General features: G+C 35.5%; 1 protein-coding gene across 1 annotated transcript in view; it reads right to left on the bottom strand.

The window, feature by feature from the left end:
- The window catches only part of LOC110679103 (tetra-peptide repeat homeobox protein 1-like), a 44565-nt gene extending 42029 nt beyond the window's left edge, over positions 1 to 2536 (bottom strand). The window contains exon 1 of the mRNA XM_021853063.1: positions 2135 to 2536. Coding sequence (XP_021708755.1) covers positions 2135 to 2146 — 12 coding nt within the window. The 5' untranslated portion in view covers positions 2147 to 2536. The remainder of the gene's footprint in view (positions 1 to 2134) is intronic.
- Between the last annotated feature and the right edge of the window lie 14402 nt (positions 2537 to 16938).

The raw sequence follows: 16938 nt of genomic DNA on the forward strand, positions 1-16938 counted from the left end.
TTTAAATTACACAAGAATCCCATTTTCAATATTTTTTAAATTTTCACCATAGAATCTAGATAGTGAACAGATGTTTGGGACAAAGTTTCATGATGGAAAAAATTTTCATAAAAAAGTTTTTCTAAGAACAACTTTTGGTCGATTTTCAAAATGTTGATTTTTTGTCAAAATAAATACGTTCTGATGATACAGTAAGCATCTTAAAATGATTCTAAGCCATAATGATTAAATGAATAATTTCTCTAGAAGTAGCCAATTTCGAATTATATCGAGTTTAATGCAAAAAATATTAGGCCATTTTCATTAGTTATTAATTTTGAGATGTGCAACTTTGAAATTATGATCGTTTCACAAGGTGATGGTTGATCGTTGAGAATATGATTGAAAAATAAACTTTAACTTGTGTATTTTGAATAAATGATTGCGGAACGCAACGGAAACGGAACCAATTTGTCAGAATGAATCACTCTATTTCGACTGAGCTGTCAACGAATGAAAGCGAAACAACATTAAGGAGGTTGAAGTAGGATAATAATGTTTCAAAACTGAACTTATAACCAGATCCCGAACGTATAAGAAGTCTTGAAAAATAAGAACGCTCGTTTCTCCATTTAGTTATCTACAGTGAAACCTCCATGAGTCGATATCTGAAGGGACCATCGACTCATGGAAATATCGAGTATTAGAACTTAAATGACTTGGAATGCAGCTTGAGGGGACCATCATAGTAACCATGAAATTTTGAATTTAGTATGGTTCCATGAGTCGATATCGAGTAATGGAACATCGACTCATGGAGGTTTTACTGTGTAATAAAGAGACGTTCTCGTTTTTCGTGACTTATTGACTAATCGAAAACAAAAACTGCTATTTTAGGTTTGACACAGGATCGATTCTTATTTAAAATACACGTTGGAATTGACTGGTCTAATTTTTGATTTTGTTTAGAATATTTCGGAATTTTTTTATGTAATTTTCAATAGAAGTATGTATGATCGTCGTATCGTATGCTCGTGATTACGTAATAAATGGATGCTGCCTTGCTAAAAACATCTTTTGAATGGTTCGGTTCGTTCAACTGTACATCTCGAGACAAAAATGCAAAACTAGTTTTAAGTAAGAGTCGTATTTTTCCTTCTTATCCATGGACCGCAGCACCGATTAGGGGTGATTCCTAGATATTTTCCTCCCTTCACTAATAAACATCTTATCCGTGGTAATTTTGGAGATGCAGAGGTATTCTTTTTTTTCCCCATCCCAACTGATTGTAAGGACTTGGCTGGTGCCGTTATTGATCTATAATATGAGATCTGATAGAATGTGCACTTCGAGTGGAAAGTCCCATCCTTTATTCATTTGGATCGAAGTGCAATTTTTACCAGTTTTGATCAATCACGGAGTAGCAAGCATAGACATGTACAGTCAGTGTATGGTATGCTATGCTTACAATCGGAAATACAATTTTGATTTTGGATTATCAACAAGAGAAATTCGATGAATGCAGTCAAAACTTCATACCAACTTGATTTTTCTCATTAACGTAAAGATAATACGAAACCACACATCGAAACATCGAATTGTCAAGAACACAAATCTAGAAAGCCAAAAACCTTAATAATAGAGGAAACCTATGATTTGTTCGTGGATCGACAATATATGTTCAGTGCTTTTCACGGCTTTAAGTTTGTCAATACACAACTATGAAAGCGAAATATGTTCCATAGAAACACTAGAAAAAATGCTTTCAACCAGATTGGTACGACAATAACACTTTTTTAGGCAATCTGAAAATTGCCAATCAATCACATGGATGTTCTCACAGAGCTCCCAAATGTATGCACCAAATGAAATATTCTGCCAGAACAAAACAAAAGCTTGCTTTGTTTTTATCCATTGTTTGTGAGTATTCGAAACCAAATGAAAACCACCATCGCTGTTTTTTCATCACTCATCCTGTGCCACCCTCTATACACTTCTAATCCATGGAATTTCGTTTGCTATTGTATAACCAATCCCATTGTGGTGTATTACAACACTTTGATCAGGCCCCTGGTTGCTTTAACCAAGCCAGTCACCTGTCACCATAATCGTCATCAATTCATAATCCATCAATTAATTTATTACAATCACGTACCGCTAATTTCATTTTTATTTGCTGTGGTGATCGTCCGACACCCGATACCCTCCTAATCGCTTCGGAGCGTCGCCGTGACACTTTCGTTGCAATCCAATCTTTCGTCACCGCGTGTTTTTGTGTCCACTTTATGCACTTTCTTCTACACAGAAGACACACTTCACTATTGGTGAGCCCCTCGGCTTAAATACCACTTGTGTTCGATCGCAGCAAGCGCCAAGACAAAAGAACCGTGGTAATTACTTTGAAAACGTTGTGCACTGAAATTCGCGTCCAGGGAGGGGGGAGGGAGGTGGTTTTGGCCTACAGACCCACACTGGAAACCGTACGACACGACAATAGGGATGAGTACCACGAGGGTTAAAGTTAAATAATTGATCGGCACGCGGAAAGTGTTGGATGCGGTCTGATTTGAATTTTTCATTTGGCGACCGATTTATAGCTTTACCTCCCACAACAACACACGTGTGCAGGACCGAGTCTTGGGGGATGACATTATACATTGGCACAATGGTCCGAATCAACAATTTAGCAAGAAAACAAGTATTTTCTCTTTTCTGGTTGATTTTGTACGTATAATTTTTATTAGATCTAACTCTTCATTGGAGCTTAGTAAATGTGAGAATACGATGAATTCTTTCAAGTCGAGTGTACATAACTCTTTTTAATGTATTCGAATCCTCTGAGCAGAATCTCAATAGAGAAACAAAAAAGTAGATTGGAGTACCTTGTACCTTTTAATTCCGCTCTTATTGCTTATCTTCGAGTAACTGACACTGAACAAAGCTGCAAGTGGTAGTCAAAATACGCTTATCTGTCAAAGATTTTTTTTTTAATAGACACCGACACGTTAATGCTTCCAGTGGACGATTTGCCCTTTGAAGGAAGCACCACACTAGACAACGGACTAGCATGCAACGCTCAGTGGCACAGTCGAAAAGCTTTCCTGACGAAAAATTTTCCGGACTGAAGCGGAAATCGAACCCACACCCCTTGACTCGATGCGGCTAAATGCTTGGTAACACTAACCGCACGGCCACGAAGCCCAAAGATAAAAGATAAGCAATTAGGGCGGAATTAAAAGGCACAAGGTACTCCGAGTCTACATAGAACACGACACTGAAAACGGCCTTAAAGTGTACGTCGAAATAAGCGTATCTGTGAAACATACAAACTCTAGTAGAACTAAATGGTATAGTACTAAATGCGGCTTGCAGATTTTTTTTAAATAAGAACACACATGGTTTCGGTAAAGACCCAATTATTCAATATAAGCTACATTACATATTGAATGTTTTTCATGAACTATAATTTAAAATGAGTTTCTAAATTTCATATTTTAGAAGTATGGCAAGTAGGTATTTGGAACAAATGTGTGTATGCAACAAAAATCTGCTTTTAAGAAAAAAAAACGAATTTAAGTTGTATGGGAACCAAGAAAACAAGCCAATGTTCTATGAGTTATGTTAGTTTTTTCCTGTTGAACGGAACAATCACCTAAAAATACCGTTGGAAAGTTTAGATAAAGTTTTTTTTTTCAGTATAAATAATTGTGGGCTTCGTGGCCGTGTGGTTAGCGTTACCAAGCATTTAGCCGCATCGAGTCAAGAAGTGTGGGTTTGATTCCTACTTCAGTCTGGTAAACTTTTCGTCAGGAACGTATTTCGACTGTGCCACTGGGCGTTGCATTCTAGTTCGTCGTCTAGTGTAGTGCTTCCTTCGAAAGACATAACTGTTAATAACGTTTCCGTGTCTTAAAAAAAATCGTCCAAAATGTCACTAACACTCCTTTGCATCTAGGCAATTAATATTACGTAAGTTCAGATAAAATTTGTGTCATGCCATGTCATGTAGGTTGCCTTTCAAAGCCTACTTCTCACAGGTTAATTTCATACTTTGATTGAGAAAAAGTTGGCTATAATTGTGAGGGACTCTTCGGAATTCTCGTACAATCACGCATATCACAAATTATCTCAAACAGACGGGTTTGGAAGTCTTTTTTCCTTTCTACATTGTCGTTTTGGACCATTGTGCATTGGTTGAGGTGCGGGTGGTCTCGAAGGGATGGCGTTTTTTGGGGGTGTCCGACCATGGCTTAGCAGCGTTGCGAGTCAACGTGGTCTTCTACGGTGCTGCGGGCGACAAATTCTTGCGGAATGCGACTCCGACTGATTGACAGGTCGTTGGATGCAATCGTTTTGCGTTTTGGCGATGCTGATCTTGCAATGATTGGAGGCAACTTTGTAGTTTGGCTAGGGGAATTTGGTGCATCAAGCTACAACATAAAACAGTAAAACAGAGGATTCATTCTTCGTTGCAAGCAAATGATACTTTAGAAAGAATAATAAAGTAGTGTTTTCTTTCTGATTCCAAGAACCACACAAAGAGCTACTAACTTAACAAGTGAAAGAAAGTTGAAGGTTATTGCTAATGGAAAATAAAACATTGATAAACTTTGTTGCTCTAAATTAACTTGAGAAGAAATGCGGCCAACTGTCCGCACAAAAAAACGACAAAACAAATCAATGGTGTCGAATAACCTTGGAAGCTTTTTTATGAATTTCATCTTTCACACTCTCCTTGAATGGTTATCGTTAATCTATGAAGGGAATCCATACTCTCAGTTCTCGAACAGTGGGCCCAATGGAGTCCAAAATGTGACTGAGTTCAATTTCTCGGCAGGATACCTTTTAGAAAATGTTGTTATGAACAACTTTGTTGAACAGACGTTATAATATAATTCGTCTGTGCTTGGTAAAACGATTCTGAAAGTTTACTCACAAACTAAGTATACTTTTTCGCTCAAAAAAGTCAAGAAATTTACGTCATTCATGGACGGTTCCAAAAGTAATGTCCCTTGCATCTAGATCAGTGGTTCCCAAAGTTTTTTGACTCTCCCCTGAGCCCAATATACTTTTGGAATCGCCCCCCTGACATGTTTTTGAAATATTTGTATTAGACGCTCTACTTTGCTAAAATTCAGACCAATGTTTTATCATAAGTAATCAAAGATTGGTTAAGTTATCAAACTTACTGATGTAAAAATGTTAAATATATGTGGTTTTGAAGCTTAAATTAAACATATCATATTCATTGATATTCTTGTATCATCAAATCTATCTGCAGATCTGCATATCATCATGATATACTTTCTTAAATTTCAATAAACGACCGTTTTTTGAACTGGTTGTACTGGTAAGTAATTCATAACAGCAAACAACCTAAGTGTATTACAGGGTTCATCCACATATTTCATAACGTCGAAAATGGTCATTTTACTGCACTAAATAAATTTGACTGAATTTCTGAGTTTTGGAACTTATTAATTTGAATGTTTAAATATATTATTTTTGAAATTGTAAAAACAAATTTTAGAAATTTTGTGAAACACATGTTTGATAATTTCAAAACTCCAAAACTTAAAAAAGAACATTGGTAAATCAAAAAAAAAAATCCATTGCCTTATTAACTGCAATGTAAGATCGTTTTTATTTAAAAAAATATTTTTTTTTTTACCTTAAAACCTGGATGTTGTTATCTGATAGTTGTTCAAATCTATTTTTAGTTACATGCCTAACGTCTTCAGTAATTAGTTTCAACGTTGACATCTAAATTTTGCAAACAAAATTTTTTGTTTATTTTAATAGTTTGTGCTATAAGTAAGTAACAAGTTTTGTCGAAAACTTTGCCTGGTAGTATCCGCCAATAATTGTATCACTAGCTGTCTAATTTTAAAGTTCTTTTATAAATAAAACATCAATCTATTAAATTTAGATGCTTAAACCAATATCTAAAATTGATTAATAATTTAATGAAATTGATAACTTTAAAACACTTCCAAACTATCTCTCACTACAAATATATAAAATAGTATTGCATACGTAATATTTTGGAAACATTTCAGTTGCCAATTCATAATTCATAGCGAGTTTTAGCACTTATGCTTAAAAACTGAATGCTTTACAAACATATTTTGTCTTTGGCAATGTGTGTCCAAGTTTTGTCGATCCTGATTTTAAAAGAAAACGTTCAAAGGTACAAACAAATAGAGGGAAACATTTAGATGTGATATCTTCAGTTTATTAGAGAATGATCTCCTATTAAATTGAGTCTCTTCTATAAATGAATCGTAGTTTTCAGTTTCTCCCAGTTTCTAGTATTTTTACCCCCTTTCTAGTATTTTCGCCCCCCAAATTCCATTTTACAAATTTTCGCCCCCTGGACCTGAAATTCGCCCACTTTGCGAATCGCTGATCTAGATAGACGATCTAACGTTGCATAAAAAGTAGGCGGCGAGAGATGACGATTGAAAATTTTCCGTTACAAAGTACCGTCAAACGGGGTAACTTGCAACACTTTTCAACTTTAAATCTATTTGGACGAACATTTTAAGGACTTAGAAGAACCAAAAACAATCTAGTATCCTATTCGCTACATAAAGAATGTCATGTAGTATTTATTTTATTATAATTTGGTTTCCTGGGATCAGGAGAGGCTGAAAATATGCATTTTTCATGCTACACCTGATGTAGGGTAACATGCAATACAGAATGCTGACTGAAGTTTACTATCAAAAATTTTATGAATCCCGTATTTTTAATCATTAAATAATTGACAGCAGTAAAAGCATGACAATACACAGAAACTAGGTAACAAGTTTTTTACAAAATTATTATATTATTATTGATTGAAATATGAGTATTGATTCCATCCGATTAAAAAATCAATTGATTTTGTATTTTGTTGGTTACACAATGGAAATTCTAGCAAATCACAAGTCTTGACGGCTAGTAGAAAGCCATTCAAAAGTTTCAGTGCTACGTTTTTATTCAAACGCAATGGATTTGAGGTTTTGCTTCAAATAACTTATTTTTTATTCATATTTTAACCAAAGCAAAGCATCATATATTATAGCATGTCTCTGAAATGGCCTCTGTTGGTCATTGAAAATAGCTATCTTTATATTTAATGCAAAAAGTTCACAATGACAGATCTGCAAGTTACATTTGATATAGATTTTGGAAATGATTATAGTTTTCACGAAGAAAAAATAATTAATTCCAATAATAATGCAATTAATGTAACTTTTTTAGTATTTTATATTAAACGTGCAATAAATTGTTTGATCAACAATTTTAATGTAATTCTACAAATAAATGGTCAATTTTGCTCTTACATGTGTTTTGGATTACAAGCGGCAGGTTTTCAGTCTTGTTTTTATAGGTCAAATGTGTGATATGATTTTCTCCTCCAGCAAACCAACCAAAGTAGAAATAATATAAAAAATCCTCACCAAAACCTCTCTTTTATACCTAAGGTCCTTAGCCGGTGTAACACATTAGAATGATTTAACTTGATGCTTTAGAAAACGTCAATTCAGTTACAAGTCGTTGTGTTGCAAGTTTCACCCCTGTTGCAAGTTACCCCGTTTGACGGTAATGAAAATGATGTTTAAAATGTTTCTGTTAAATTGAATACAATATTTAGTTAGAATCGGTTTGCTCTCCGGGACTTGACACGAAGTATGTGTTCAAGTTACACAGTTTTTTTTTTATAGATTTACACACCTTTCATATTTTTATCCCTTTTCCTTATTTTTGTATTTTGATGGACCAAGATTTTCACATATCCATGTGTGAACCCTTGGTCCACTAGAACACAAAAACGAGTGAAAAAAACTGTGGATGAAAAAGGGATGAAAATATAAAGGTGTATAACTCTAACACAAAATTGTGTAACTTGAACACATGATCAGTGTAATCGAAATGAAACAAGCTTTTTGAATATCACTTCGAATACTTTGTTATAAAAAATTTTCAAACCGTCATCTCACATTCTTCTTCATGCGACGTAAATAGCCAATTGTTGATTAATTCTCTCTTCAACAAGACTTGATTATATTCGCAAATTTTTGAAGTAGATATGGCGCATTTAAAAGTGACAAGATGTTGTGACAAGCATAATGCAACGGTAATAGCATGTTAGCATAAATATAAAAGACAAAACGGAGTGTGTTTAGATATGACTGCACAGGCATTTCAAATGTGTACGAAATATACATAAGCACACACACACGTGCATGAACAACATACCAATTTGCACATACACACGCACACATACATAGCCAAAACAGTTCCTCCAGTATTCCTACAGGATTCTCGAATTATTTCCACTGTATTCCTTCAGAATTTCCATTGGAATTTTCACAGGATGCTCAAGGGGGGTGACCCATTTCGCATAAAGACGTTTCACATAAGGACGTTTCGCATACGGACGTTTGACATAATGGACGTTTCGCATAAAGCAGTTTCATACAAGAACAGGTAGCATTTCAAAGAAGGCATATTATTCTCATTATACCAAATGTCCATTATGCGAAACGTCCTTATGCGAAACGTCCTTATGCGAAACGTCTTTATGCGAAACGGCCCACCCCCCAAATAAATCACATGGATTTTCCGGGAATCTCACGAGATTTCAGAATAATTACCTTGGAATCCAAGGATCTATTTTGCGATCGCATAATCCACACTGGAATCCTTAAATCCTCACTGGAATCCTTAAATCCACACTGGAATCCCAAGATCCACAGTGAAACCAAAAGATTCACATTGAAATTGGATCCACGTTGCAGTCAAAGCATTCACACTAATGTTACAAAATACACCCATTGGAATCCCAAGATTCAAACTGGACTCCCACAATCCACACAGAACTCCACAATCTATACTATTATCGTAGGATCCACACTGGAAAATCAATATCGGCTCCACACTAGAATCCCAGAATCCGCAACCGTTCAAAAGGATCCACAATCAAATACTACAATCCACATTATCCCAGGATCCGCACTGACATACTACAATCCAAAATGAAGTCCCAAGATTCATACTATAGGGTGTCCCAGAAAGTATGGGCACGACTTTACCATACTGCCATTCGGAGACTAGTGCAGAAAAAAAAATCAAATTTTCACACAGAAAAAAAATCAAAATTCACACATCAAGAACAGATTGTGAATTATGGGCGATTTTTTCGCTACCTGTTTGTTGATGGTGTTACATTTCTGGAAGCTCCTCTTTTCAGTTTTGCACAAATCGTGTTATATTTGAGCGACTTTGTTGTACGAAAATTGTGCTATGTCATAGAGTATGCACAATAAAAATCTGTAAAAATATATTTATGATTGCCGATAGGATAAATAATCTGACTATCACTTATTTTATTATAAATTATAAAGTTAAGCATAAGAGATTTAAAGAGAAACTTGAAATCTGGGTTTAGCTGTGGTCGATATTTAAAAGGGTAAAAACCAAGTCTTTGCATGTCCGTTAAAACATGTAAAAATCTAAAAATTTTGATGCCTATCAAAAAGTATAGATATTTGACAAAAGTAAATATGAATTGAATTATTTTTATTTATATTGAAAATACCTAACAACCTATGATTTCATGAAATTATTTTATGAAGAAAGAAAAACTAACGATTTACCATTTTGTCAAATGTATCCTAGCAAAGCCAAATAGAATTTGAAACAAAAATTCTTGTGGAACATCTTAGATATAGTGTACTTGAACTCACCACATCGAAAGATATTGATAAAAACATTTATTACTAGTCATGTTCCAACAAAACACAAAAGTAGGGTCTGTGCTGGCTAGATAAGAATTGATTTTCTAAAATCAAAAATTCCAATGTAAAAAATTATTTCATCAAACAAAATTTTCACGAGCAGCATTTAAAATGCTCGAAGGAAAAATAAAAAATACATAAATATTTTTTTGTTTGGAAAAATATTGCGATTTTCGTTATCAAAGTCGTGCCCATACTTTCTGGGACACCTTATAGAATCAAAGGTATACCACTGAAAAAACAGGGTCCGTTCAGAAATTTTGAAGTCCACTTTCGAGTCGCAGGATCCACACTAGAATCCCAGAACCAACGCTGGAATCTGAGGATCCACACTGGAACCACAGGATCTAAACTGACATCCCAGTATGCACACTGGGATTCCAGGATCCAAATTACAACCTCAAGATCTACACTGAAATGCAAGGATCTACACCTATATACCACACTGAATCCCAGGATACACACTGGAATTCCAGGAACCACATTTGAACTATAGGATTCACATTACAATCTCAAGATCCACACTAGAATCAAAAGATCCACACTGCAGTCCCACTTAAATACTAGGATCACACACTGAAATCCCACGAGCCAAACTAACAATCAAAAGTATAACATTGGTAAAAGCATGATCCATTCTGAAATCTCAAAATTTGCGCTGAAGTCCCTGGATCCACTTTAAAATCCCAGAACTCACACTAGAATTCCTGCATTGATTGAATCCCAGGATCCACACTGGAATCCCAGGATCTACGTTTGAGTTCCTGGATCAAAACTACTATCTCGAAATCCATACTGAAATTAAATGATCTACACTGGAGTCCCAGAATCCACAATAAAATCCTAGGATCCTTACTAGGTAATCAGAATATATACTAAAATCCCAGGATTGGCACTGGAATCCCAAGATCCACACTACAAATCCAAGATCCACACTGAAATGCCACAACCCACATTGGTGTTCCAAGATCCACACTGGAAATTCTTGGATCTTCACTGGAAAAGTCTAGTATCCACACTAGAATTCCAGCATCTACACTAGAATCCCTGGATATACACTGGGAACTCATAATCTACACTGGAATCCTAAATGCCACATTTTAATCATAGCATCCACACTACAATCCTTAGATCCACACTGAAACACTAGAATTCGCACTGGAGTTTTAGGATCAAATCCAAGGATCCTTATTGGAATCTCAGAATCCATACTGGAATTCTAGGATCCACACTACAAATCAAAAGTCCGCACACTACTCTACTCTTGGATCTTTGGTTATGCAGTGAAAAAACTGGATCCACACTGTAATCCCAGTATCCACACTATAATCCCAGATCCCACACTGGAATACCAGGATCTACACTGGAATCTAAGGGTCCATACTGGCATCCTAGTATCCACATTAGAATCCTAAGATCAAGATTTGAATCACAGGATCCACATTACTCAAGATCCACACCGGAATCAGAAGATTCACATTGAAATACTGGCATTCTACAATCCATACTAGAATTAAAGGTATAATACTGGAAAACCCCGAATCCATTCTGATATCTTAAAATCCACTGGGATTCCAGGATCCGTACTGGATTCTCAAGATCCACTTTGGCATCCCAGGATCCATCTATAAATCCATTTTCTATGATCCATTTTCAAATGTCAGAATTCTCACTGGAATCCCAGAACCCACACTGGCTTTCAAGGATTTACATTTGAACCCCTGGATATACTTTCAGAAATCCCTGGTTTTGAACCACGTTATAACATACCGTGAGCGTGGTTATGCCGGCAAGAGCTGCTGACAAAATAGCTAAAAGAATTGAAGCATTTGATGCTTCCAGCGCTACCTAGTGCAAGAAATCTGAATTTAAGAACTTGTCATTAGACTACTATACAACTTTAATTTAATATTATATATTGACTTTTTTCGGTGACAACAACTCTTTTGTCACCGAGAAAAGCCAATATATAATATTAAATAGAAGTTCACGGTGATCAATTCAACCCATAAATGCTATACAACTTTGCCGAAGATACCATCCATCCAATTTGTTAAATGAATTAACAGTGTTCATAAAAGTAACTGATCTCAAAATCGATCATATAATCCAAGAAAGCTTCTAAATCTAGAAGGATTATGCGATGTATCCGATGAGTTGGTTTGCTCAACTAAATGCTCGGAATTCGGACATGATTATGAGCAAAAGCTTTGCAGGAATAGAAAATATATTTAGAGATTTTGGAGCTACTAATTTCGGCACTGAAGTCTTGGGTAATCAAAACCTGAGAGGGCGGAGACAGCTGGCTTGGATTGCGAGCTCGCAAAAGTCAAGGGAACCTGTCACCAACTGTCACTGGAAAACCGCACATTCGAAGGGCAGAGCGTGGAAAACCTTCAAAACTAAGGAATCGTGATAATTTGAATTTCTAGGTATTTTTCGATGATTTCACATTTAAAAAAGTTGAACACCTAAAAACAGTTGTGTGTTGCCAAACTGCTATTGATTTTCTATATCCAAACCCTTTTTAATAGTGAACAACAAGCAGTGAATATGATTTTGACCAAAATAAGTTCATCTGACCGTTGTGCACAACCCAAGAATTACAGAAAGAAGTTAAGAAGGCAAAAAAATATGCCAACAGTCAGTGAGCTGTCTCCTCTCTCTCTCTCAGATCAAAACGACTGTTTTCGATTTTGCCCGACGTTTCATACTAAACAGAATCCTCCCCCTGAAGAAGACTCGGATTAAAGTCGAAATGTCGGGAAAAATCCGAAAAAGTCGTTTTGATTACCCTAGAGTATAACGCCGAAATAAGTAGCTCCAATACCCCCATATCAGCCGAAATCTTCTCGCTTATATTTAGAGATCGAAACCATTGGAAACTATTGGAAGATTCTGAACATAATCATTAGAGGTTTCCTAACAGTGCTATGAGAAGATTGTGAACTAAACCGTGTGCCTAAAAACAATAGATGCTGTTTCGTATCCTGCTAGTATTTTCACAGGACTCTGGCAGAAATATTGTAAAAACTTATACCAGTGGCCGTAAATACTTCGAAAATTTTTATTTCTAACAAAATTATGTCAGGAATCCGATTACAAGTGCATCTGTGGATTCCAAACATTTCAATCATAATCAAATAGTTACAGCAATGTTGAGTGCGCACAGAATTATATTAGGGGTCCAATAATAATTTGTGGAGATTTCAAAACTTGGTAAGAATAAAAGCAAAATTCTGTTTAGATATTGAATAGAATTCTGTTGGGATCCTGTCAAGATTTTAATTAGAATATTGTTTGTCTACGGGATGTAACTTTAAATTTCCATAAATAATGAATAACAATTCATTGTTCATATTTCAAGTTCAAATTTCATCATTTTTGGCTATCAATACAATCCGGGACGCTTGGTGATGTGGGGCAGGTTGCTGAAAACCGGTACTGTCTCGCATTATCCGGGACATCTGGTCACTTTATAGATAGGTTCTACAGTGTTTATTTTACATGAAGAACTTGTAGATCTAGTTAAAACCTATAACTTCGCTGAAGACAGCACGCTGACAATTTTAGAGTTTTCTGAATACAGAAACACTTCGAGTTTTAACGGTATTTTTAAAGTGAACCTTCTTAATCCCTATATCGGCAACATCATTTTTGAACAAAAACAAAAAAATCTAACAGCGATAACTTTTTTTGTTTTTTGATGTTTTTGCACCATTTTTTCACAAGCCCTAAAAAACTCTTCTATTTTGAGAATCTGTTTCGATATTGAGTATTGGTCATCTGGATCTGGAGATATTCCGAAATTTCTTTAGGAACCGACGTTTTGCAATAACCCACGAGAGTATTTCAGGTTACAGAATTTTTATCATGTTCGATCACTCGCTTTTCGGAACAATACTTCAATGAGAGTTTGTTGTGAAAAAATGAAGCAAATTGGTGCAACCGTTTTGGAGTAGGGTTTCGTTCTACTTCGTTGTAAGCGCTATTATTCGTCGTATCAAACATAAAATGTTCCACTACGGCGGATGTTCCAACTTACCTGCCACACAGATTCATTTCCCAAGTGTAATATTGTGAAAGCTGTCAAAGTTCGTACACTTGAACACCAAAAATGTAATAAAACTACTGTATTTCGCTAAATAACTTCAGTTCAATTATCCACTTTGCACTTTTTCACCGAAATCGCATGGACGAACACGGTTTGAGAGAAATGCTTAACGATCGACACCAGTCACACCACTTTATGATACAAGTTCCTTCCCGCCCTTTGTGTGACTTACTTCGCCGGGCACTTATTTTCACTATGGAAAACCTTCGTATTTCTTCACTGAAGGATTTCATTCCAATCACACGGCATAAAACTTCTATAATTCACGAAATTTTATGAAATTTATTCAACGACCTCGTAAAATTGAGAATGTTAACAAAGTTCAATACGTCTTACTGAGAAAAAAAAAGCTCGTGCACATCAATGTGTGCATGATGCTCGTCGTAAAACTACGGTTCCTTTGATTGTGTTGTTTTCGCTGCACTGTGAGCAAATGCCATAATTGTTCGGTCAAAAGGAATTGTGTTTATATGTTTGGGCTGAATTTTGATGGCAAACAATGAATTTTAAAGGAAATTAGTATATTAGTATATTAGTATATTATGTATATTATGTTGTGTTTTGACCACTCATTATATTACAGTGAGCCGTAAGTTGTGAGACGAATCTAGAAACTGATTGCGACAGAAATGAAAACGATACGGTGAATTGAGACTACGGCAAGATGCATTTTATTTGCAATATTTCCAAAAATAGATCAAGCTTTATTAAAATCTTATTGTACAATGCTAAAGCCATTTTGAGAAAGAAATGTTTAACATTGGTTTGTATCAGCATCATTCACTGCAATACTGGGAAAATTGCAGTTCTAACTGATCAATGTTTAATAAGATGTATACTAGCACAGCACCCTAATGAACATTTTTAATTCTGGTACCTATCTGGCCGTATTAGGATCTGTAAATCTTCAAAAAACATCATTTAGTAATTTTCAGATTTCTTGAAGCAACTCAACCGATTTCCATGATTTTTTTTTTCTGAGAAGCTTCTTAAAATCTGACATTGTGTAGCCCACATTTTAGTTTTTTGATAAATTGACTAAAAACAAAATGGCGGCCAAATAATTTTTGTATGGGAAATGTCAGTCCCCCAAGGGACATCTAATATCTTCAAAATCATATGACCAATAATCAATATTGACGCAGATTCTTAAAATAGAAGAGTTTTTGAAGGCTTGTGAAAAAATGGTGCAAAAATATCGAAAAACAAAAAAGTCAGAGTAAGGTGGGGCAAAAGTTCGACCTTAGTGGTATCATCAAATTTTCCAGACAAACAATAACAGTTAAAACAAAATAAATACCATACAGTGAACCTTCAACATATTGGCTATAATTTTGCTGAACAAACTTGTGTCAAAACACTTTTAGTAACCACCGGTGGGACAAGAGTTCAAATTTAGTGTGGGGCAAAATCTTGCAGGCAAAAACTCAAAATATTGATACTTTTATGACAGGTATAATTTAAACCAGACGTAAACCTATGTTTGCCGAAAAATACGCACTAAATTTTCATCAACAAAATGCTCAAAACAGGGTTAATTGTAACATACTCAAAAATAGCAATTTTTCGTAAGACTAGGTGGAAATGTAACATTTTGGTGACATTTCGGTCAAGCAAATTTCGCCGAATTTTAAGATAATATGTGGATTGTAGGCAATTTGCAATTTTTTGCGTGAGTTTATACATGGGTCGAACTTTTGCCCCACTATGAGCCAAACATTGTTTCCAAGCATTTATGCAAAATCTAATACACCTCAAAGCATCCTCATGATAGGCCTAAAAACGCACTTACATAAAATATTGAAAAAGATTTTATCTCTACTTGGTTCCATGCAACGCAATTTTGAACCTAAATTACAATATTCTCGTCGAAAAATAACTAATAACCAGAATTTTCCAAATCTCAATCGAATTTAATAATATTTGGAGTAAAAGTCTCTTATTTGAATAGCATTTTTAGCATTTTTAGAGGGGTAATAAAAAAAATACGTTCTCACAGTTTTCTAAGCAAAAGTTGCCTTATGTATGGTCTTTCAAATAGAGTTACTAGCATCTTAAGATTCAATAGTTTTTCACCAAAATTTGCTTATAAATTTAAATGACACGAATTATAATTAGAATATTGTAGTGATAAGCAAAAATGTGCTTCATTGCTTCCTCTACAACTCTTCTAGTTCTAGAATATAGCTTACGCATATCAAACTTCATCAAACTTGCATATTAATTCTAAAGAGGATTTTCCAGGATCCCCAGTTTCCTAGTTGGCTTTTCCAATACCTAGCTTTCCACAATTCAAACATCATAAGTTTTCGAACTAAACCTAAGTAACTATATTTAAGTGTATCTTCATGAATTAGCTACAATACATGAATTGACTGCTGAGTTGCGCGATTGACAACTCACGTATGAAAAATCTCAAGCGTGAGTTTTAAGAAATTGAGTTTTTCACAACACTGGCAAGAGGTTGACACGATAAATTTGTCGGAAATTTTTTCTAGTGCATCGAATTGATTGCTCTTCTCAATTCAATTTACCCTTAAAAGGAATTGCGCTTTCGAAGACAGTTTTTAACGAAGTAGGTTTCAGAATATCACTCATCCTTTGTTCATAGTAGTATTTTCCTTATTGGTCTCTCTGATCTGTTATTTGATTAATCAACCTAGGAGTTTCTATCACTCTTTTACTACTCTGATTCGAGTTCACACTAACTAACTCGTTACATCGGGTTCGGTAGGTATCGACGTAACAACATTGTCATTTGTTCCGTACGGAACGTGCCGTAAACATGTGCGATTTAAAATACATCCGAGTGCAGCCCCTTATACGACCCACCCTGCCGACGCTTCTGTGGTCGAGAGTTTTCACAGTGAGCGAATGAACTCCGTGAGTTACCGAATGATCTCGTGAGTTCCCTTCCACGAGTGAGTGACCGAGCTACGCGCATCGCGACTGTTCCACGTGATTCTAGAAGCTTCCGCGTGCTTCTAGATCACGTGGCGCGGTGCTATAAATACGCGATCCCTTCGCGTAGTCGAGTCAGTATTGTTTTAACCCACC

This window comes from Aedes aegypti, chromosome 3 (assembly GCF_002204515.2).
Source record: "Aedes aegypti strain LVP_AGWG chromosome 3, AaegL5.0 Primary Assembly, whole genome shotgun sequence".
NCBI classification, from domain to species: domain Eukaryota; kingdom Metazoa; phylum Arthropoda; class Insecta; order Diptera; family Culicidae; genus Aedes; species Aedes aegypti.